Raw genomic sequence first — 25,258 nt, forward strand, 5'->3', positions numbered from 1 at the left:
GGAATTCTAAGGAAACATATAATAATTTACTCCTTACTTAGTAATGTAAATAAGAAAAAGTGCAGGTATTCCTTTTAAATTGGGTACAGTAAAAATGCCCCAAAATAATACTAAGTATAATAATAAAGTATAATTTCTCAAGTACTTTACACCACTGGTTGTTGTTTCACTAGAGATGGTTGGTTAGTATGTGGGTGGCTAAGCTGGCTTCAGATCAGCAGCTATTTGTGGAAAGATAAAAACAGATATGCTGATATGAGGCCTGTTTAACTCTATTATACATGGAAGTATAATGGTAAAGGTTTTGCTGGTCCAACCTCAGAATTAATGAGTAAAGACAATAAGAACACAACGTGCAAAGGAAAAAAGGTGAAATGGTGTAAAAGAACAGCTTGAGAACAGGACTGCATCTTCTTGCCAGACAATTGTATCCCTACAGTCACTATAGGAATGACAAAAAAAGCCATCTCATTCTTCTGTAAAAGCAAGGAAACATGAGTTAGCACAAAATACATTAGATATAAACAAAGCATCCATTTTGGAAAAGCAAGTATAACTTATGTTATTCTTGTGCAGATTGGCAGCAGCTGGAATAAACCCACAAACCTAAAGAAAGAGGTTAGTGCATGCAGTTAGAGCTGTTGGCAGCAGAAAAGCAAAAGCTGTTTTAATGTCGGACCAGCAGGTGTCACTCCTTTTCCGGAGAAAAACTCTAATGCAGTACCTCAGAAGTGCAAAAGGGGGCAGCCTTACGGATAAACAACTTTGCTTCTTGAGGAACTGAAACTTATGACATTACAATTTATAAAGCTTTGTCCACATTGCACATAAATCTGATTTGCATTTCTAATACCACCCTGAGCGATGCCATTTTGGAAGTGCTCTATTTGTTTAAACAGCGTAGTCAATATCCAGCATATCTGCATATGTTGCCATAGCAATTATGTAGGTGTTAGCAAAAAAAAATCATTCACTTGTTAGCACTATATAGAGAATGCCATTTGTTAACATAAAGGAGTGAATTCAGACACAGCTATTGTGACTTCCAAGCTTTACATATGACGTTTTAGTCATGTTTAAAAAAAATCCAATTTGACCAAAATCATTAAATTAATCAGTAAAAAAAAATCAGATTTCATGTGATGCTCTGAAGTTCGGACTGTAAAAACTACTGATTTGTCCCCCCAAAAAAAAGATTTTTGCTGTTTGTCTAAACAAAGCCTAAGCATTATTCACAAATCTTACTTGTTTTTATACTATTATCATGTGAAAAGCCATTAGTTTAAGTGAGAAAATGACACCTTTATTTAATCTATGGACTATTGCTCAAAATGTTGCTAATGCTTATTAGCAGTCTGTATGAAACATTGTGCTAAAAAGAACATGTCTATGATCACACCATGTGAAACCAAAAGGTTTTTGGGTAGAGAGAAAATATCAGGCCTTGTTTGGTCTTTTCTAAATTAATTGCATTTAAGGACTTGACACAAATTAGTATCCCTCAGTTTGAGGGGTGGACATGGTTGCAGTTATCAGCCTACCGGGAAGTACCCGCTGGTCCGACGGCGCGTCAGGCCGAGCCAGTGTCGGGCGATGGCATGCCAGCGCTTTGGGGGGCGAGCCGTGTGGGGGGAGGGCGTAGCACAGGGCAGCGGCACGTGCACACACTGTCCTTTAGCCTGCCACATCACACATAGACACAAACACTAGTTACAGCACACTACAGCAGACAGTGCCCTCAATAGTATCGGAGGACAATGCTTTGGTGGCGGAGGTGAGAAGCTGAAGAAAAAAATTATAAGCATTAATGATACTGTGTGATATGTGGGAAACTAGGCAGCAGGCACAACAATCCATTCAACAAGCTTTGACGAATAAATTGTGATTATCATTTGTGATTAGTTGATAAGGATTTTGATCATCTTTTTTTTTGGGTTTACACTTGAGATCCTTTTAATTTTTGTAACGTTTTATTTACCAATATATGAACAATGAATATAAACCACTACACTATTAACCCAATAAATGCTGTAAAAAATATGTTTTTCATTGCTTTCAGGAATTAACTAATGTGAACACATAACATTATTGTAAAGTGTATCTAAGAATTTATAAAATTCCTGGTACGGCAAATTACAATTTTAGAATTTCCTGATGTTTTAAGAACCCAATACTTTTGAGATTAAGTGGATGTGTGGATTAAGATAAAATGCAGTATTTGGTCAGCATAGATAAATCCTTTATCATGAACTCACACATTCAATTTTTTGTACTCTTGCCTATAAACAGGCTGACATTTTTAACCGGTCTACTATATTTAGCTATGCACACACTCACACATACTCACCATCTCTGTTTCCTGTCCCCTGGATTCTGGCAGAAGCGGTTTCTCCTCAGTGAATTGCTGATCCTTCATGCCAGCCATCCTGGAGAGCAACCTGCAATCACCATGGCAACACACACACCTGAGATTAACAAGGTTATTCGACAGCAAACCCTAATCCAATCAGATCCGTCTTGCTGCTCCAATATTGTAATATTATCCACACTACCATTGCTCAAACCATGTATGGGTCAATATCACTGTAGGGTGCCTTTTGGTGTCCTGAACATAAATAACTAATTTTTCATTATAACTTAACATACAAATGACAATGAAAGGGTGTGTTATATAAGGCTAAGTTGTTTTATTCATAGCAGTAGCATTATTTGGCTCTTTAGATACATTTTCAAGATTTTCTATAGCTTTGTATAAGAGGATGTATGTTATTTTGCGATGTCCCAGGCACTGCTCATCAAATTTGAATGAGAGTAAAATAGTCAAATCATATTTATTTTTTATTTATTTTTTCCTATTAATATTTTGTTTAATAAGATATTACTCAAATTGAGTGTATTGATCAGTTTATAATAAAAACAATATTTTTATTTAATAAAAAAGAAGAGTTTGTCCATGTCCCTTTAATGGTTGTCCACCCCGTCGTGGAATCTGCCCCTTTAAGAATAGGCCACCCCATTAGTAACATCAGGACAACAGATTTTTGTATCTCTATATTGGTGGGAAATTCTTCAACTGCTGAGGTGAGTAGCTGCTGATTTTACAACTAACAAATTTTCTTCATATGAGTTTGCTTACTTGTTTTGCCAAAGCTTAACATGTCCACCCTGTCGGTATAAAATATACTGGAAGTGATTCAAATACAATAATTTCCAAATATGTACGTTTTAATATACCACATTCTCTTCAACAACCAGACTAACTATTTACCTAGTCACAGTTTGTTGTAAGCTAATATGCTAATTGAAGCTCAAAATGTCCACCCTGTCGTTGTTCCAAAATGTCCACCCTGTCGGCCACTTAGACTCGACAGGGTGGACATACACATGACAGGGTTGACATAGACATGACAGGGTGGACATAGCATTAATTTCTAGTTAAGATTGCAATTTATAGCAATGTTATATTACATTTTATGGAAACGTATAATATAATATAATATAACAAGATAATATTTTGTTATATAAAAAAACATAAAATCATTACTGTTCTCAGGACATGTCTCTGAGTCCGGCAGAAATTGCGGCAGAAAGTGCCCGGCAATACCAGTTTGGGGCAAGTTGTTCCACGAGTTGTAAATGTTACAAATTGACAGAATTTATTTACTACAATATTTCTTGGCCACAAATAAAAAAACTAATTGTTAAACTTAATGTACTTGCCTTTTATGTTTTGTTATTATAATTTTCCTTTCCAGAGAGGCCATTCTAAATTCTCAGTTATATCAATGTGATTGAGAATGTAATTATATATTTATTTTTTTAAGTTGAATAAATGTCATCTTGGTATTTTTAAATAATATTTAAAATAATAATTTAATCATACCTATATAATCCATTGTGCTAGGTGTTGGGGCAATAACATGCAAACAAAAAACTGCATCCAAATAATCAAATATTTCTCCAAATAAGAAAAAATACATGTGCAAATTGTATGAGTTTCTTTAAAAACACATGATTTACATAAAATCTTTTATGTATTTATAATTTTAAAGCAAAAAAATAACCCTGTTTAGGAAAGGGACATCATACCTTTCAGAAAGTATCATTTGTATCTTAATAATGCAATGAAAAGATATTTACTATGCTTTATGCTCTAAAAAATGGCCCATAATTAAAAAAAAAATTTTGTGGGAGCTCAGATAATATATGTATTATAGTATTTGAGAGTCTACTATTATGACATGACATAAAGCAAATGGTAAATTAAAAACAAAATGTGTGAGTATTGTGAGGGTTGAAAGGCACTCTATGGTGATATTGACCCGTATACAAACCCTACTGGGGAGGGAAAAAAATCGGATCATACCAGTTTAAAGACCCGATGATATCAAAACTGTAGTTTTGTGGCTTTTACTCCATTATTGTTAGCTTTGAGGTCATCTAAACTGTAGTGCACTTCTAAAGGTTGAAATAAATTAACTTTAACTAGACATACATTTAAAATTGACAGAATTTTTCTTCTAGCAAAATGGACCACAAATGTTGATGACTCATCCTTTACTACAGATTTTTGTCCGATCAGATTAATTGTAGAATCAAAATGTCCCTCCCCCTTAAACCACCTGTAGCCAACTAACAAGCGTGTAGGTTTACATCCTCGACGTTACTAAAAGCCTGTTGACGTAACCTCTTCATTATACCCTGCCCAAACTTCCTGTTTCTATAGGAAATATTAATATATTAAAACAATTTCCCTCGGGTCTTTAATGTGGTAAAGCTTGTCAACCAATCAAGCTGTGTTTTGGAACATAGCTAAGCTGGTGGGGACTAGGTGGACCTCTGACCCACTGTGTGCCAGGCACCTAAACCAGCTTGCTTGGACCAGCTAGTAACCATGTGTCTCTTTCCACTCCCTAGTTCTTTATGGAAAGAATCCATTTATCGCATAACCATTTGGTCCGTGATCCAATAACTATTAGGATACTAATGACTCAATTACATACAACATGATTATGACATCATGCATTAAATCGTATCAGCAACATCATTATTCTGATGACTTGAAGACAAAATTTTCCATAAGCAGCCATAAGTAGCTTATACTTGCTGGAAATTTCAAGGGAGTGAATGTTTTAGTACATTGCAACATTCTAATGGCTGCCTACATGGGCAGTGTACTGAACTAGGGAGCGAATTGAGACACCATGTAAAACCAGCTACCATCAGGAGTTGGTTTTGTCTGCATTTTCAGCAGGGCTTAATTTTCAATCTGGCTCCAAACAATATAAAACTGCATGTCAGTATGGGGTTTTGTGGACTTATAATGAGGTGGCATTGTGAACATGGCTTGAATGTTGTTTGGTGGTTAGGTTCAGGATGACACGAAAAAGATACAAACATGTCAATCGCCAGGAGCACATCGCCAATTCTAAGACTAGCTCACAGGTTGTCTCATGGGATTTGTTGATGGATGAGACAATGTATCTTTCCATTAGGTAGACTACTTATTAAACTCCAGCTGTGTAGCTGAGGGTTGTCGGCTTATGGGAGCTCCATCAGTGTCAATTTCAATAACATGATGCTAAGCTAACAAACACATCCACAGCCTAGTGCTAACTTTCTGGTCTCTAATAATTCTACAAAAACATAGACGAAGATTATGAAGAATGGCTTCATTTACAACCTTAATGGAAATATTGTTAGCATAAAAATGTAACATCTTTTAGTAACGTTTAACCTTCTAAACTTCTTGGCATCTTTAAAAATACAAGTGCTTTGAGGACGAGTTCCTCATAAACAGGAACATGAATTAGAGATAAAGAAAGGAAAAAAACGAATCCAAAAATGAGTCCAGATTATTGCCACCTTTACGCAAGAGATGACCGAGCACTTTTACATATAAAAGTTTCATTCTCTCAGAAGAGTTAAACAATAACTGAGTTTAATTCAGAACCCTTCAAGCCAACAGAAAAGTCATAGTCCTGGAATCATGGGCAGTATAAATCAAACCCTTGGATGTGAATGGATAGAGTGATTCAAAGCCCTGCAGGGAATTATTATTTTGGTTACATAACACCTCCCATGAGTTGATTATAACGAGGTCTAGACATGACCACAATACCCTCAATTGGCCTCTCTCTTCCTCTCTGTCACAATTCTCTCTGTAGATCCATCTCAACTTCCCTCCTCCTCCCCCACACGTACTGACCTTTCTCAGATCATTATTATAATCATTAGCACTCAATTTTGGTATACTATAATAGAGCTACATTTTTACTCTTTCTAAAGAGAACATGAGCGGTGCTTGCCAGTGGCTCCACGCAAGCACCATTACTATGTGGTTGCTAAGGTATTCCGAGTATTTTGTGGCATGTGGTTGTTCACTAGTTGAAGTCAACAGAGCCCAACCCCACTAGATATGGCTTAGGTCCCTTATTCAACTCTTTTTTCAAACATTTTATCCACCAGATGAAACTGTTAAGTCTAATTGCTTATAAAACTAATACTACACCTCTTCAAATCAAGCTGCACAATTTGAGGTACCTAAACAAAGAGTTATGCGCCAAAGTTTAATATTTAGGCTTTTACTATCCTGTAGCTCAAACAGTAGAGCTTTGGTGCTAACAATGCCAAGGTCATGGGTTCAATTCCCAGGGAAAGCAAGAACTTGTAAGAATGTAAATGTGTACCTTGAAATGCAACGTAAGTCGCTTTGGATAAAAGCGTCTGCCAAATGCATAAATGTAAATGTAGGTTTAGAGATTTTAAACAAACCGAAAATCTGAAGTATGATCAAAAGAAATAGCAACCTTAACATGCACCACTAATAACTGGCTAAAAATGTATTGGTCTATGGTTTATGGTCTGTATATACTCTATGTAGATATATAATTTAAGGGATTTTTTCGATTTAAGTCACATTTTCTATGAGTTAATTTCTTTAATTTGCAGTCAATTTCTTTTAAACTAGTTATTTGTCCACAACATTAGTGTTATCTAATACAAATTACAGTACAGGGAACTAATAAATACATTCATGTCAAAAACCAACCTGTAGCCAACCTTATCAAAGAGATTTGTTTTTTGTGGGTTCTGTACCCTGTCAGTGTTGCCATGGTAACCTATAGTAATGCCAGTAGACAATCTTCACGGAGTTGGATAACCTTTACTTTCCTTTATCCTTTTCGACAGCTTCACTACTTGTCCTAACTGAACTGAGAAAAACAAACTCACTAAAAAGTCACTAAAATACATGGCCACTAGAGAATGTTTGCCATTGATCTAGAGAGAGCTCACATATCGAGTGAGACTGAGCAGACAACATCAGCCAGGGCTGGCATATGACCTGGCCCGGTGACAAAAATGAGTGCATGAGGGAATATGACAACGGAATGACCATTGGAAGAGAATATGCCAGACACCAAATCAATAAATTTGTTTAAAGGCAAGGGTCTGACCTGATAAACAGAATCCCATCAATACCTGGAAACGGGGTTAGGACAAGACAATGTGTGTTTATGCTGTGCACAAAAAAGATCTGTTACAACTAAATCTATGTCAGACAAATTTCAAAAGCCATTCTCTGAACACAAAACAGGAAAAAAATCTTGGCACAAAGCTGTCAAGAAGTTGAGCAATACAGTCTCACTGGCATCGCTATTAGGTTATACAAGTGATCAAAGTTTTAATTAGTCATTTGGATGCTAACATTATCAAGGTAAATAGAAAGAACATGGCTGCTTAAGCAAGGTGTAGAGAGTGCTAAGTACTACCCACATACTGGCAGCATCAAATATACCAGGAAATAAAAATAATTTATGTCAATGTGGAAATATGGGAGACATCAGCAGAAGTCCTGAGCTATAGCTGTTTTTATAAAGCACTTGTTGCTGTCTGGAAAAAGTCAAACATCAAGGTAAATAAACTATCATCCGTGTACACCCACTAAAAACTAGCTTGGCATCATTGCTAAGTTTGTTTTCTATGTGTTTTCATATAATGAATGATCTTCTTGTTCTTCAATGTGTATATATTTCATTCAAGCCCAATATTCTTATAAGGAACCACTTTTTAAGGTCAGATGTTGAGGTTGATGGAAGAAGAAACAGAAAATACTCAAAATGGGAATAAAACAAGCTCACATAACCCTTACACAGAGGTGGGTAGAGTATCCAAAAACTGTACTCAAGTAAAAGTACAAGTACTTATAGAAATGTTTACTCAAAGTAAAAGAAATAATCTTAATAGTTACTTGAGTAAGAGTAAAAAGTATCCAATGAAAAAACTACTCAAGTAGGTAACGTTAGTTACTAGTTACTTCGGATCATATATGTATGTATATATAACATGATATTATTTAGATATTTTTAAATTACTATTATTATCATAATTAGGCTTTCTTTGCAACAAAAACAGAAGAGACAAGCATTATTTCTGCCATCTGTAGCCCGAAAATCATTGCCTGTCCTTTGGTTTGTAGCTATAATAGTAACTCATACAACTACATTTGGATTATTAGACAATGTCGAAATAAAGTGAGTCTGCAGTTTTGTATTCAAATGCATTTAAAGGCAGGGAACTATTGACAGAGAAGAAAGAATTAAAAATCGATAATGTGCTCGCGCTCATGACCGCTACTGAACACAAACAACGATCAAATGCACATCGACGGATCTTCTTCCATCTGTTCTCCAAAATGTAATCAAATGTAAATTTCCCCAAGCATGTTTTAACTGGTTAACTGTGTAAGGCCGACAAAGGCATTAGTTTTCAAGACGATTTATGTCAAAAAAACTGGTAATGTCATACTTTGTAGTATAGTGCTATCGTGGCGTAATAATCGGTTTGGTTGTAAAATGTATTTGAAATTAAATCAAATGTATCATCCTATGGAATCTTTCATTCACAGACAGCATTCGAAGATGTTCAACTAATAAAGATCTTCAACACTGGCAAAGAATATGATGCATTTGCAGATTTGCTTTCACTTGACCGTAGGTCCACAACCACTTCATCCAACACTCTTGATGTTCTTAAACCTTCCTGTTACGACGTCCTGCCAACTTGTTTGATGAAGTCTTTGAACAGAATCGACTCAAAAAAGTGATTCATTTGTGAATTGAGCATCGCTCACGCTTGGAATAAACTACACATTTAACAACATGTATTGCATTAAAATAAAGTAACGAAAGGAACGTCGCCCAAAGTAATGTAGTAAAAGTACAGTTTATTCATTAGAAATGCACTCGAGTTAAAGTAAAAGTACCCACATTTAAATCTACTCTACAATTTTTCCAAAAAAATACTCAAGTAAATGTAACGAAGTAAATGTAATTCGTTACTACCCACCTCTGCCCTACTTAATTGACTGTTCCAGGAACGTTACAATCATATACTGATGCACACCCTAGTGATTCACAAACTTTTTCTGCCAGGCCCCCCTTTTGTAGAGAAAAATATTTCTGTCATGACAACTCTAGGAGTGTTTGGAAAGGTAATGGATATGACTATGTGGATATGTTTTGTCTTGGCCGAGATCTGCTATGCTGCTGCAGTTGGTTATTGCTGCTGCTGCTTCAGAGCAAGTACAGGACTTGTTACTGCCAATACATATGTGACACACACCTGTGAGCAAGTAAGACATGCTGATCTATTCAGGTGGAGCTGGGGGAGGTGGAGGGTTTCTGAAAGTCAGCTGCAACTGCTACAGCAAATGTTGAGCTGCGAGCACATTGGCTACTGATACAGCGATAACCAATCAACTTTGCCTAGAGAATGATGTAATTGCAAGCAGATTGTGTCAAGGACATGCTGCTTTTCTATTTGCTTTTGTCACATCAGGCCACTCGTGTCTGGTGTAAACACATTGTTTTGATAGTTGTGACATTGGAGGTAGATTCATAGCCTGCTTTACATTTGGCACTGACAGTACTTTCACAGTCTTGTCTATGCTTAGTGCAGAACCATGCATCGTTCTTTTATATTTTTACTCAATTCGGATTCTTCAATCACACTATCTAGTAGTCTGTTAATCCATGACAACAACCGCTACAGCTCATAACAGACCATTCAAGCGTGTCCTGAGTGTCATCTTGAGGTAATAAAATGTCAAATTAATATTTTGTGTTCACATGGCAAGTAGCCACATAAGTGGGATAATTTCACAGCGGGGTCTTATTTCACTCTGAAGAGGTTTCTCTACACAACAATCTGCTGACTGTACATTTTCTCTTTTCCTCGCCACACACCCCTTTTATAACCCTGAGCCCCCTTTATGGGGAAACACTATAGTCCAATAGACAATAACAGAATATGGTTTTGTATTAAACCTGAGATAAAAAGCAGCCGTGGAACTCACAAAACTCGTAATCTTGATCTCTCAGAGAAATCACTTCACACCTCCAGAGGTTCTGGGTAACATCCGAAGGGTCACAAACAGCTATCTGCCCTGATAGTGTTGTACCACCAGAATTAACCATGTTTCCAACCCCTCACACTGCCTCTTGTCAGCAGCTGCCTAGTGCTCTAAGCCAGGCTGACAGAAGGTAAGTTGGTATGTGGTCCTCAATAAGGCTGTTTTACCTAGGCCAAAAGTACAGTAAGTTGGCTGAACCTTTCCTTAAATCAGGTTCCTACTGTATGGATCAGTAGGAAACCAATCCAGGGATGTAAGGTGCATTTTCCTTGAACGATTAATGGTTCCATTTTGATAAATAGCCTGCATCTAAAAGCTTTCATGAAGCGATTTTTCGCATCGGCCTGGACTTTTATCACAGCTGCACACCTATTTAGGTCAGAATATAATACAATCAAACCCATAATGGCTTTCTTCAATCATGTGCAGTCAAATTATTCATGGAGATTTTTTTCATCTATTGTATTTCATTAAAGTGAAATTGGTATCATGTGGCTCAGATGATTATAAGCTTGGGGGCACTGGAGGTCAAGGACTGCAGAAGTTTTCCAGAACCCCTTTGAACAGAAAAACATCCAAAGTACCAAAGCCACCAAAACAAAACAATGGACATCAAGGTCGATACACATCTCTAAAGGCAACATATATGGACATCATGTTTCTTTATTATCAAATAACATATAACTCAAGCAACAACTGATTGTAAGTTATTCAAGACCTCATCATTCAAATACCTATATAGTTGATGAAACCTAATTGATGAAATTAATCTTTTTACATTAAATCAAGATAAACCTACATCAATGGATTGGTCACAGACTCAAGGCTGGAACAATCAACAGCTATTGGCCAATGAATTATGAGTAATGATCTAGTACTGAGTAATGATGGTTATTGACACTTGACCTTGTTTGGCCATTGCCCAGTGATTGGTCGACAAATCAAGGTGGTCAGACACAGCAACGAGCCATGGAATTCACAAGCAAAGAGACAAACAAAAAATGAAGGCATGGATGCTAAAAAACGGAAAAGAAAGGCTACAACCTCGGTTACAGGCGGAACTACGTACATTGTCTGCAGCAGGCTCTGTGGAACCGTGCAGCTAGTCTTGGATGGAAAGTTCCAGAACAATCCGGGCCCCATCTATCAGTACAAAACAAGATCCATTTGTAATTCAGCTATACACAATATTTGGTATTCAGAAAAATCTTAGTATTCAGGAAGCCCCCTCCGAGTCCTGTACACTAAAATGTAAACTTGTCCCAGGGCATGCCTCTTTCAAATATATGTTTTATTGAAAAGTTCCAGGCATTTTAAAAAAAATCCTCTATAAATTACATTCTTTATATAAATCTCAAGCCAGGAGCTTCTATTAGAGTAAAGCTAATATGCCGTTTATTAAAAAATATTTTTCCATGCTCAGTGGAGAACAGTCCAACAGTTCTAACAGGGAAGGCTTTCAGGGTGTGTAGGTTTTGTAAGAGTGAGACAGAAAAGTTTCCAAGGCGTCTGTTGCATTATTATGTAATGTAGAAATGGGGGCATCTCGTTGTCTTGCAAGGATACGTAGCAACAACAACAAAAAAAAGATCAGCCTTGCATCAAGTTGCGTCAGTAATGCCATCTTTCTTTTTACAAAGAAAGAAAATACAAAAAGCATGCCACATATTGTTAATTCATATTTGCAGCTTTAATGATCACACACAGTAATTAAATTACCTGCTTGAATTTCCACCAACCTTTGAGTTAAATAGATAATTTTATTTCAGCTTCATGCTATGTTGTAAACAAAAGGTGTGGCAGTCGCCATTTGCTGTATTTAAACCACAACTGTTTTATTATAAACCCAACATAAATATTTTCATCTTTAGGCACAGGCTAACAACATCATCCATTACCCCTTTAAAGCTGAAAGTGTCAAGGCTTGTGATAAGTCCCAGTTATTCACCCTGGAAAGTTCCACGGCCCTCCTGGCCTCCCAATGCAAGCTGGCACCCAACCAGGTACAATGGCGTCAGATATTTTGTGAAGTGTTATTGAGATTAAGAAAACAAAAGGTGTGCTTATCAGTTATTACATATCAGCACCATAACAATGAAGGGGGAAAAAAAACACCTGTGTTAATAGACTTACCCTGAATTTAAGGGGTGGTCTGGATGGACCGCCACTGGCTTGCTGTTTTTGGCAAAGCGCCCCTGTCTGACGCAGTTATTTTGTGGGGTTAATAAATTTAACCTGTTGACTACTCATTGACGCCAATGCAGAGGCTGGTACTATGAAGCGTAGCTTATGACACAAGCGCTGGAATACTCTCAGCAGGGACTCTAATGTTTCTCCTGAGGTGGAGTCCCTCAAGGCCCATTGTTGAGGCACTTTTTGATCTGCTCTGTCCATTTGCCACGTCTTCAAACACCTTGCACCAAAACAACCAAGTAGTCAACTTAACCTAACAACAGATGTCTTAGAATTCTCTTGAATGATCATTCTAATTTGCACCCTTTTACAACAATCACCGCAATGACTAAGGAGATCTTTCTTACCTTTGCTTAAGGACTGTGTTCCTGTTGTCGTCTAAAAAGATTTTGATGTTTAGCCTCTTTTTGTTTGCTTGTGAGTGCGTTTCAGAGCGATGCTGTCTACCCTATGAGGGTTATTCTGTGTGAATCTCTCTGCCTCTGTTCCACCCTCCCTCGTTGGCTCACTCTCCCCCTCCCTTTTTTGCTCTATAATAAACAGAGAACACGTGTCCTCTTGGATGATGCAGCCTGAGCCTTACCAACAGATGAGAGCGAGATAGAGGGAGGGAGAGAGAAAGAGCAATCACAGAGAGGGACAGACAGGAGAGAGACAGAGAGATAAGAAATTGGATACAGGAGAGGACTGAAAAAAGAGAAAAGGGCAGACAGGAAGGAATCAAGGAGACAGAGAGGAGAAAGAAATAGTGAGGGATATTGAGTAAAGCCTGGAGGCTTAGGATGAAAGGCTGTCCAATTAGACCACAAGTCTACACGCAATTCTTACACTTCAAGGAGAATGCATGAATTTGGCAGCATGAGCTTTTATTGAGGCAGTTTTTACTAGAAACTGTTCGAGGACACAGACAGATACGCCCATGCACATGTTGTTACAGACCACTGTTTACTTATTTGTACTCTTTTATGGCAATTTACTTTTTCCCCTGAAGACTACTTCTAATGTTAGTCAAGGTTTCTTGCACCAAAAACATTTGTAATTCAGCCTATTTTTAATCCTCCCTCTAACTCTAGGAATTGGTCAGTTTTTGCTACCATAGGCCTACCCTCTATAGTTGAATGCTGTTATAATTGATCTCAATGTATGGGGTAGTCAAGTGTTGAAGACTGGTTAGCATGGTCCAGGTAGCCAATCTTGTTCTTAGATATTGTACAGTACCTACATCAAAATGGGAGCAACAAAATCTTTTCAATTAATGGTCATTCAAAATTAGCTGGATGTCCTGACTAAATTTTTTTATGCAAATAAATAAATAAATGTTTGTGCTGGTGGTAATATTGACAATGATGATGCTATTGAGGGTGATAACTGCTTATCATTTGCAAGACGCCAAAAGCATTGAATCATATCAAATCAATATCCTAATTAACACATCCAAAGGATGGAAAAACTGACACATGCCTTGTCTCCCCTTGCGGTCTTTAATATTCTTCAATCCTGTAATCAGCCTGTAGATTCTGAGTAGAAATCGTCAACAATTTTGAAACGGCTATAAAACTTTTCCCTGGGAATTCTGAGGGTCTTTTGCTGTTGGATAGTCCATATAACCCACTTTGAAGCCACTAACAGCAACCTAAATAAACCGTTCTCATTATCTTGTCGGCACAGTTAAGAGGGGAAAAGGTGCACATGCCAACTCACTACTCTATTGTTCCTAATTACAAATTTTTTGTAACTATATAAAACCGGCACCAGCATGTAAACTTCTGAGAGTACAGTATTTCAGCACACTTGTTGAGTTGACTGAACAAGAGATGTCAACTCACATTATGCTGCAGTCTGACATTCTTTGCTGAAAGTTGCTTTCCACTCTTCAATGTAAAATGTGCCAATACACTAGCTCAAACCAGCCCCGAATGATAATGTTTACTTTCATTAGGAATTATGGGCCAGTTATCACCACTTACTGTACACAACTGTGCAGCAGTGTACATTCCTCTCTGTTTCATTGTTTGTTGCAAATTTAAGACAGTAACACATTCTTGGCTAACAGTCTTGCAGGCTAATTAACCCTTATTTGTCTCTATATTAGCTCTGTGATAAGGAGAAATAGGTCAGACACCTTTTTTGGAAAGGTCTATAACAGTAGATGGACTATAGCCAGGTTTGAAGTGGTGAATTGGGAGAAACCTGGCAGCACTGTGGACCACAGTTGATAGGCGAAGCACGTTTTGAGTCTTTTGTTTATCTGTGGTTTGTTTGTCTGTACCTGTGCCAATGAGAACTTTAAACTGCTCATTGGTAAGCAGGACATACTCGAGGCATGTGTTATCAAGGAGGCAAAACTGTTGTCCCAATGCAATGTGGAGAGTGTCAGTGCATCTGTGTAAAGGAAAGACATCACAATTAGGAGTGTCAGAGGTACTTTAGGTTGACTTGTGGTTTTCACTTGCACATAGGGCTGCAAAATAAATGGAAATAAATTAATGAGATTTCAATTATGGTTTCTGCAACTGATCACAGAAAAACGCGATTTCATTATTATTTCGATTGAGTTGGATTTGAGTTGCTTTTTAGGAACTGACACTTACTGTGCTGTTTGAATCCCTTGTAGACTGAATTTGCCTCAGTGCATCCTTGAATCCAGATTGTCTGAAACACAAGAAAGCTCTTTTTATTTGACATACCACATGATGTAAGAAAAAAAAAGTGAGGGATACACTTACTCTATGGGTCAGGCATTACTCAAAGTTACAACGATGGTAGCTCATGGTTGGCTACGTGCAGAGATTGAACCAGCAATCTTCTGTTTACAAAGCCCTATGCCACTGATACAACACCTAAAAAAGTAGATTGTAACTCTGTCTAAAGAGAATATGTGTGGTTGACTGTGCAAAATGCACTGCCACAAGTAGGTTGTTGCAATTTAGTTGCTAAGGTTGTCTCAGCACCATCTTGAATACAAATTGGATTCTGTCTGAAGCACGATGCTTCATATATGTGGTGATGTGCCACTCAAATGAAGAAGAAAATGAGAGATGGACAGCTTAGCAATGACTCATCCCTCCATTATAGCAGGAACGAAGCAGAACAGGTCACTCGACTGATATTTATGGATGTTTTTTCCTCATCAGCCTGAAAACACTTGTCCTTCAAACTGGCATCATCTGACACTGACAGAGAGAATTGGAAACAAGGTAAGGAGAGAGGTGGTGAGAGAAAGATACATAAAAATACAGCAAAATAAATGCTTCTATAAAAGCTCAGCCTATTTATAAAAGACAGGTCAATCTGCAGTGAAAAAGGCAATTGGATCTCTAAAATACTGCAAAAAAACACACACAAAAAACAGATGAATTAGGCGATGCAGGTAGATTAGAAGAGGAAGGGCAATACTTTCCAACACCTTAATATCCGTTCCAACACATCCATCAACAGAGTTTCCATGAGGGGGCATTTTGCAGTGCCTAGTCAAAAAAAAAACAAAAAAATATATACATATTACAAAAAAGTTGACAGTACTGAAAGATTAAGAAATATGAGATCAAACCGAATAATTTGGACAAAGAAACTCACATGTTTGGACATCCACATTTTCATTCATGTTGAAATCTAAAATGATGATATGTATGAGCTGAATTTTAGAGACCCCTCACTCAGCACATTTAAATGTGATTGCACCTGAATCTGATGCCCCGTTTACACAAAGGGAAGACGCAGATATTTCCCCACCGTTTGGCCTCTCATTTACACGAAAACCCCGTTTTTATCACAGAAAACGAATATTTCTAAAAACTCCGGCCAAAGTTGAGATTTCTGATAACGCCGATTATGTGTTGTCGTGTCAACTGGGAAAAACGTGGTTATAGGTTCTCCAACGTCACATTATGCGCCAGAAAATGCTTAACGCCATGTGAACGCCCAGTTTGGCATAGTTATGATGGCACTCCACAGCGTTTTTATGCGGGTTGATGTAAATGACAACTTTTTTGAAAACGATGTTGTGTGCACTATTTTATTATTGAAACCGGAAGGGGGGAAATATTTGTTTCTCTACATACCCGGCTATGAGTAAATGTGGCCTGAATCAGAATCTGATGACTAACAGTTTGAAAAGGAGGTCATTATTAATAATAGGCTATCAACAGGAAGTAGTACAAAAGAAAGCTATGGAACAAAAAATAGAGAGGGGACTTTGCCTCCTCATGTCAAATGTCAACTACAGGTTAAAAAAATGGGGGGTAAAACAGTGTTCTCTCAACTCCAACCTGCTATAGTGCACTGGCTTGTTTGAGCCGGTGTTTCAGAGTGAATGCAAACCCAGTCAGGGAAAGATTAGCCACATCTGAAGAGCAGTGTGTGGGCGTTAGCTTAGATACAGCTAATCCTGACACCTCTGTTTCTCTCCATCTCTCACTCTTTTTCCTCCAAGTCGTGTCTGTCCTTTTTAAACTAAAAGGTCTGAAAATAGGCTCAGTGAAACAACTAAAAGACACTAAAAGTCTCAAAGATGAACACTAGGGAACACTAGTAAATACTTTTCCAACTCAATTTAAAAGAGATGTAACACAGTCAGGTGAGGACAGATGGGATCTCAAATCTTTTGCAGGATTCTCACACAGTTAAAAACATGAATAATTCTGCAGAGATAAGAGGACTATTGAGAGAGTAAGGGATTGTGAAATGATGTCAATGTTTTTGTAAAATGATGTTTTCACTTTTTAGGTGCACATCAGAATATTTTTTGTCTTTGTGTGTGTGTTATTCAAATGAAATTCAATCTAAAGGCACAATGACATGTTCTAGCACCACAGTCTTCTTAAAATATGCAGCGTTGCTACAGAGATGATGCTACTGTGGATACATTGTGCTTGCATACAAACTCTGTGAAAGGGCTCAGTTTGGTCAGGAACTGCTGTTTTCTGACACTGAACACTGGACTACATCTTCATAAAATATTATTGCCCAAGTGTCACTTCAAAAAAACATCTTGCATGCACTGTAAAAAGGTTAGCCATAAATGCCACTGTCAGATTCTTAACAAAAACACAGGGACTATTAACAGGTTTATGTGGCAGTAGTTGGGTCAGCTCCATGTTCACGTCTCTTAAGAGGAACAGTACATAACTAGCTCATGCCAGAAAAGCCACCACTGTGAATCCAGGTCAGGAGTGATTCATTGAGCAACAACAAGAAATGGCAGTGTTCTTGGAGACCAAGCATCATGGTGAAAAACACAATTCACTATGAGGCCATGGAATGGTAACCTAGGATTTTTAAGTCTGTACTTAGTGCATGGAAAGATCTACAATGTTGAAAAATGTAATGATATATCACAATGATGGTTATGTGATTGCAAATATGTTTGAATAATCTTTAACGTGGTGCTATAGACCTTGTTCACAGCAGTACCATCTATTATTCTTAGCGGGAATGAAAGCGTGGCTGTGAGGGATAGACATACATCTCTTCAGTGGGTTGTACTGTTATTTAATGTGTTTGTGGACTGTTCTGGCAACAAAACACTGCAAAAATATCTTTCCAAGAAATTTCAGTACACAAAAAGCCTGTTAATATGAGCTGTGGAAAATTATAAGTGATCTAGGAGCTTTATACGGCCTTTTACAGTGGATGCCATTGAAAACATGGTAAGTCTATCCCTCACAGCCTAGCTGTGACATACCTGTCATGGCGCTGCTCTGAATAAGGTCTATGGAGTTTCTAGTGTGTTTTGGCTACTTACAAGTCCAAGGAAAAATGTCAAAAAGTGTAGTAATTGAATCATCAACTTTCTGGTTACTAGCTCTCAGTTATAACCACTATTACAGAAAAAAATAACACTTTAATAGTTATAAACTTGCTCTCATATCAATTTCTCCTTGGGATCATTAACAATTTTATTTAAATGTCTGAACATGTATGGTTATTCAATAAAGTCATGGCACTATTTGTCATCAAGCCACCAAATGATGTAACTTCATGAGTACTTTTCTTTAGTTTAGACCTTTCAAAAAGTCAATAAATCCCTCCTGCCCTCCCCAAACCAACTCGGCTGAGGTTGGAGAGATAACAAGGTCAATATGACCATCCCAGAGGGATATATCAATAACTTCCATTACGAAATCACGGATGAGAATCCACATCAGCTGACCCACATTTTACACATGAACAAGCAACTGGGACTCTGTATTCATAAACATGATAATTTAAACAAGAAGATCAAGACATTTGAAGTCTTATACTGCAGAAAAGTACATTCAAATATACGCAAGATCTTAAGGATAGGTTAACTTGGAGGGGTTTTTTTTTAAGTGAGAGGGGAGGGAATGCGGAGAAATCCAGTAATTTGATTTCTCCTTGTGTTGACTGACGCAAATGAAGCTTGCTCGCACACACATTCTTGCGAACAACCTGGTGACGCATACAAATGTCACCTCCAATATTCTAAATGTAAGAGCTCATGGATTACCAGAAATGAGCACCCATCACATGAGCATATATGCATTAATTTTAATTATTTATGTTTCAGTCTAAACACCGGAAATAATCATTGTTAAAATGTTTTAGATATTGACGTGGATGACATCATACCCAGGCTTTAAAAACAGAGACCGAGCCCGGAGAATCTCAATTGCTTTATAAAAAGCACATCTCTGGGTGAATATAGATATATACACAGACTATATATGATTATGACATTTAAAAAAAGAAACAGTGAAAACAATATAATAAATTGATTTATTGACCATATACCAATAGTTTATACACAGAAATATTACAGTAAAAAGTTCACAGACAATTTAATACAATTCACTCAATATCACACATATGCACATGACCCACTTTCTCACACATTCACAATAAACTCTACTTTTTCCTTTTTTTACAATCTTTTGGACTTTCAGGCCTGTAGGTCTGTTATTTTTCTCTTTCTGTAGTTGATAACTAGACTAGAGGCAGTGAGGTGAGAGGACCGGCCTTTTTCCCAAAGTTGGAAACTGTTAAGTCCACTTTGCCCTGACTTAAACAAGCTTCTCTCTAAGCAATCCAATCGCTCCACCAGCGCTGATGTGTCCTCGTTGTATGCGTTTTGGGATGAGTCCATGGTCCGACGGAAACGACCAATGAAGGTCTGATAAGAGAGATGGGGACATTATAGATAACATGGAGGTGCACTTATACATCCTTAGAGGATGCAGGGACAGTTGATGAAAAAATAATAAAGAGGTCTCAATGCTTCTATTCAATAAGCATAAAATATAACTCCTAAAATGTAATTAATTCAGCACTAGAAATGATCAAAATAAGTAGACCTTATGGTGCAATACACAATTTCTCACATGGTTTAAATTGAACACTAAAACTAATTTTGTATGTGCAATTTCAAACATATAATAAAATAATTTAGCCATATTCTTAATGTTTAAAGCTGCTTGTTGAATTGCAACCAACAGCCAGTGCCAGCCATAATAACTATGCAGCATTTTTTTAAAGCCCTAAATTAAGCAAAATTTACTTTCCCTAAGCTTAAGTAACATGGAGCTTTAATTGCATTTACTGATTTAGCACAACATATCTGTACATCCTATTAAACCAGCCATACCAGTCTGCCCAGCAACTGGTCAATGCTAGTAATGATTTTAAATGTAATGCTCCCTCTACTGGTTGTGGTAAGAAATAGCATATGGATCAGTAACATCATTTTAGCATGTGAAGTTGCGAACCTTAACAACAAGCCTTGTTCTAACTACCCATTACTAACTAGGTTAAAGTACATTAAACAAAACCCCTCACCATATCTTGCAGGGTTAACATTTAAAGATGATTTTCTGTGCATTTGCATGCTCTTTAAAGTCTTAATTTATTGTTTTATGACTACCTATAACATGCTCACCTGGAGGATGGTATTAGCAATCTCTGGGTTTTCTGGGTTGTCAAAATGCAGCATCTGGGATCCTAAACCATAGTAATATGGCCCCATTTTTTGCAGGTCTACAACAGCGGGATCTGCCCCGAACACTGTTCTCCAGCCCTCGCGATACACCTTCGGCAGCTCCATGGACAGCACTCGCCTCTTCCTTTCATACAAGCCCTTGGCCAGCCAGAGCGGCATCTCCATCTTTGTGCCCTGAAACATACAAACACATGAATAAATATGCGAAAGGACACTTTCTTCTCATATTAAGTTACCATTAGATCACCATATAAATATGTTGTGGTCAGGGCAATAAACACCATAGACAAAGTGGGACAAGCATCCCGACCCCTAATAAAACTTAATTATATCTTACTAAATTGCCGCACACCAATATTTGATATTATTGATGTTGCACCACTCTGTTGTTAGGATGACACCAAGTTTTAAAAGTTACATTTTTAGGCTGGTCTGCCTCAGTGGTCTAACAGCGCTCATCAAAATGATTAAGAAGGTCAATAATAAAGCTGAGATTTACTGTTCACAGAAGACGAGAGCGAATTCCGACGTGACACTTGGTAGTTTTAACTAAGGAAGAAAGGTAAGTTGGAGAGGTGAGTATCTAAAAATTTTATATTTGTCAATGGTTTCATGATAGAAATGTGAAACTGACAGTAATATGCAGTGATGCAAACGTTTCTAACGTTTTTATTAGATTGAATAATAAAAATAAAAATAACCTATCCAGATAAATCAGGCCATCCGGATAGAGTGAATTTGATTGTGGTTGGATGGGCAGTATAGCATTCTGACACCCTATTGGTTTGTATGCAATCCATCGCACCACCTGCACATGTAGTGCACATATGTGGTTCTTTAATGTATTTGCATTGTACTAAATTACATTAATTTTCAATGGACATATATGCGGCTGAAAGAGGTAGCCTAGTGCGTCCCAAATTTTTCAACATTAACATTTTAATATAACATTATAGTCATTATGGCCTTTAGAAAAATGTATTTTGAGGAGGTGGTAGTGCACTATAGGCTCCTATGGCGCGGCCTAAGCTTTTGTCGTTAATGGAATTTTTCCCCTTACTTTTACTTTTATACTTTAAGTAGTTTTGAAACCAGTACTTTTACACTTTTACTTGAGTAAAAAGCTTCAGTTGATACTTCAACTTCTACAGAAGTCTTTTTAAACCCTAGTATCTATACCTCTACTTGAGTAATGAATGTGAATACTTTTGACACCTCTAGTCGTAACACTATAATTTTTCTCATTAATATTTCCACAGTGCCATTTCCATCACATCTCAAATAATGTCGTGTCTTTGATAACATTTTATGGTGGAAATTAGTTTCTGGAAATCATTTTTCTAATAAAACATCTTGTCCTTTTGCCTTAAGGTTAATTTCATTGTTGCCATTTTATGTATTAAACAGAAATTTGACTTTTTTTTTAGTTATTATTATTTATTTTTTGCTCTTCTTGTGAAGGTACACTACAATACAGAAACACTTTAAAAACTTCTAAACTTTAAAAAATGATTGATAATGGGGGAAATTATGCCATTATGCTAAATTTGAGGGAAATAAGTAATTTGTGGAAATCATTTTTATACAAATACATATTCACGTTTTGTTTAAATCATTGTTTAAACATAAAAGGTTATAAAGGTTGTTGTCTTAGATTAAGAGAAGATCTGGGAAGAGAAGATCTAAAGTGTAACGTTAAATTTGAAAAACAGTTCAAGAAGTTTTTGTGTCATCTCTATATACCATAGCACGTAAAAGTGATCGAAAAGCGATTAAACGCTTTAAAACCAATTTTATTGGTAAATGAAAAGGTATACCTCCAGTATGTCGCGGCTCTCGCTGGATTTCTCTAGGAACCCGAGTCTCGGGAACGCGCTCTCAGTCCTGCACGGCAGTCGCTCGTGAGACAGTAAAATATCATCCAGAGAAAAGAAATTCTCCTCCATTCCGATACCCGGAGGAACGGGCATGTAGGATAGCGCGTCCATTTATTTATTTATAATAATTGAACGATAAATGAGCAAACAAAATCTAACAGACGGTAAAAAATAAAGACAAACTTGTCAAAACAACAGCACTGTCATAGCATTTGGCGCGCAACTTCAAAAAAGAAGTAATGGAACATTGAGCAGAAGAAGCATCGAACAGGCGCGAGCAGTCGATAACAGAGTGACGAAGACTAACAGCTTCTCAATACTCTTTTTACAGTATATGTGATTGAAACGTGGTAAAAAGAAAATACTAGGTCAGTTTAAAAATAAGAAATAACTGTATTTTGATTGGCTGCTGTTTTTATTTTATTTTAGAATTAGTTAGAGTCGTTTTAATAAGCAACGAACTTTTTAGAACAAGAAAAAACAAAAAGAAAATAGAATTAAGTAGGAACACTGTGGTTGATTTGGTATGACACACTGTGTGTGATTGTTGACTTCTGTGTTGTACTGATCATCTGTTGTTGATTGCTCATGCCTTTGTCTTGTATGAGAGTTCGGTAAAAAAGGATGCTCCTCGCTCAGATCCATTAGTCTCATGGTGTGTTATTAAGTGTAACGTTAGTGATCAGACACAGATAAACATAAAAGCACACTAGAGCACAACACGGTGTCAGAAGTGACAGTGGAGTGAGTACCGCGAGCAGCTTTGTTGACACGAACTGATCAGCGCGCCAGCTTAAATTTACATGTAACGGCAGACGAACATGGAACAGTTCAAGCTACCTTAGCCACAAAAGTTGAAAGAAACTAGCTACACGAAACTGTTGCAGATGTGGAGAGAGTCATGAGCCATGGCAATGCCCATCCTTCTGAGCAGAATGTAATAATTGCGGCAAAGGTAACCACTTTGCCAAGGTATGCCACGCAGCTGGTCGCAACGATGGCAGAGTAAAGACAGTGCACAGCATAATGAATGAAATAGATTCCATGTACATTGGCACAGGCACGCACAAGTGCACGAGATGGAACGGATAAAGGACAGTGTGTGGTACACGACAGCTACAAAATAGAGATAAGGTTCAAACTAGACACAGGTGCAGAGGCAAATGCGCTACCTCTGTCCATTGTCCAGAAGATCCCTGGTCCAGTTAAGCCACAGCCTAACTCAACGGTGTCAATACCATTTAGGGGGAACGTGCTCCACCCCAAAAGGTGTTGTGTCATTGAAATGCAAGACCTACAAAGCTACAGCCACATTACTGTTTTATGTGTCCGATCAACCAGACATGCCGATCCTGGACAGAGCAGCATGTGAGGAGCTGCAGCTAGTGAAATGGATTGAGCTGCTGGCAAAAAAGTCGGTGTCAACCAAAGAAGAGCTGGTCAAGATGCATCCATCAGTCTTTGTTAGGTGAGTTCCCAGGAGTCCATCATATACATTTTGACCCGACAGTCACACCGGTGATCCATGGATGCAGCTTTATTCCACTGTTTGTTTGCGACAAGCTGAAAGAAACACTTCAAGATCGTGTGCATAGAGGTGTTATATCCCCTGTAACGGAGCCCACTGAATGGGTATACAGCCTCGTTATCACAGAGAAGAAGATGGGACACATCATTACACTGGATGGCCTGCGACCTCATGATGCAAAAGTGAAGGCGATCATCGACATGCCAACCCCCAGAGGATAAGCAAGGCCTGCAACGTCTACTTGGCATGACTTAGTACTTGGTGCAGTACATTCTGAATGAAGCGTCACTCACAGCGCTTCTAACACAATTGCTGAAGAAGGATGTTGTATGGCAGTGGAATCCACATCATAGTACTGCTTTAGTGAGCTTGAAGTCTGCTCTCAAAAGATCACCTGTGCTAAGGTTCTAGGATCACAAAAAACCACTAACAATACAGGCTGACTCATCGAAAGATGGCTTTGGGAGCCTGTCTTCTGCAAGAGGGACCACAGACACTCCAACAATTGAAAGAGGCCACTGCAGCAGACCAAGAGTTGCAAGATCTGTGTGGGAAGGTAGAGACTGGCTGGCCACAGAAAAGACGTGGTGTGAACAGTAGCCTATACAGCTGCTGGCCTATGCGGCACAAAATCAGCGTACAGAACGGCATTGTGATGGTAGGAGACAAGATAATCATACCTCAGAGCCTTAAAAAATTTAACCTTAGAAAAGCTACACATAGCTCACCAAGGTATCCAGAGAACAAAGGCCAAAGCAAGAAAATCCCCAGGCCTGGAATGGCACTAGACATAGCGATGATGCTGGAGAAATGTGCGCCGTGCCAACAACATCAAAAAGAGCCACTCATCACACATGACGTTCCAGAACTCCCGTGGATGAAGGTTGGAGCAGATATCTTCGAGCTGAGAGGTCAGTCTTATCTATTGCTAGTGGACTATTTGACAAATATCCAGAGGTACTGAATTTACCCGACAAATCAGCCCACTCTTTAATACAAAAGATGAAATCAGTCTTTGCCAGACATGGTATCCCAAAAGAATTAGTGAGCGACAACGTACCATTTGCCAGCTACGAGATGAAGTCCTTTGCGGCATCGTGGGACTTTAAGCTCACATTCTCCAGTCCAATGGACTTACTGAAAGAGCAATAAAGACTGTTAAACATGTATTGAAGAAAGCGATTCAAACTGTTACAGACCCGCATCTAGTGCTGCTGTCACTAAGAAATACACCAGTGACAGGCCTGAATGAATCTCCTGCACAAATGCTGATTGGCAGAGTCCTGCGGAGC

The 25,258-nt window shown here is 37.9% G+C and overlaps 2 protein-coding genes and 1 long non-coding RNA gene across 17 annotated transcripts in view; all 3 read right to left on the minus strand.

The window, feature by feature from the left end:
• ndrg4 (NDRG family member 4) overlaps positions 1-13,159 on the minus strand; it is a 30,446-nt gene extending 17,287 nt beyond the window's left edge. For 3 of the 15 annotated variants that reach the window (XR_013196627.1, XR_013196626.1, XM_077210471.1), the window contains exons 1-3: positions 12,955-13,139; positions 2,348-2,438; positions 1,542-1,679 (exon numbers count right to left, since the gene is read on the minus strand). Coding sequence is in view for 8 of the 15 variants with exons in the window: in XM_077210471.1 (XP_077066586.1) it covers positions 1,542-1,679; positions 2,348-2,425 (216 nt within the window). In the remaining 7 variants the exon portion in view is untranslated. Of the gene's footprint in view, positions 1-1,541; positions 1,680-2,347; positions 2,439-11,483; positions 11,558-12,954 lie in introns of all 15 variants that reach the window. The other 12 variants (XR_013196625.1, XM_077210468.1, XM_077210469.1 and 9 more) reach the window with 12 other exon arrangements.
• A 905-nt stretch (positions 13,160-14,064) lies between these two features.
• LOC143720426 (uncharacterized) lies at positions 14,065-16,075 on the minus strand. Its single transcript, XR_013196556.1, has 3 exons — positions 15,334-16,075; positions 15,199-15,259; positions 14,065-15,068 (listed from the first exon to the last, which is right to left on the minus strand). It is a non-coding gene; the product is annotated as an uncharacterized LOC143720426 (long non-coding RNA).
• Positions 16,076-19,326: 3,251 nt separating this feature from the next.
• On the minus strand, positions 19,327-22,710 carry gins3 (GINS complex subunit 3). The gene is made up of 3 exons (XM_077209901.1): positions 22,379-22,710; positions 20,502-20,735; positions 19,327-19,739 (listed from the first exon to the last, which is right to left on the minus strand). Exons 1-3 carry the CDS (start codon positions 22,547-22,549, stop codon positions 19,509-19,511), a joined length of 636 nt encoding a protein of 211 aa, XP_077066016.1. The 5' UTR covers positions 22,550-22,710; the 3' UTR covers positions 19,327-19,508.
• Positions 22,711-25,258: the final 2,548 nt, after the last annotated feature.

Source organism: Siphateles boraxobius, unplaced genomic scaffold (assembly GCF_051911475.1).
Source record: "Siphateles boraxobius isolate OS27281-9 unplaced genomic scaffold, OSU_SipBor_1 65, whole genome shotgun sequence".
Taxonomy (NCBI): Eukaryota; Metazoa; Chordata; class Actinopteri; order Cypriniformes; family Leuciscidae; genus Siphateles; species Siphateles boraxobius.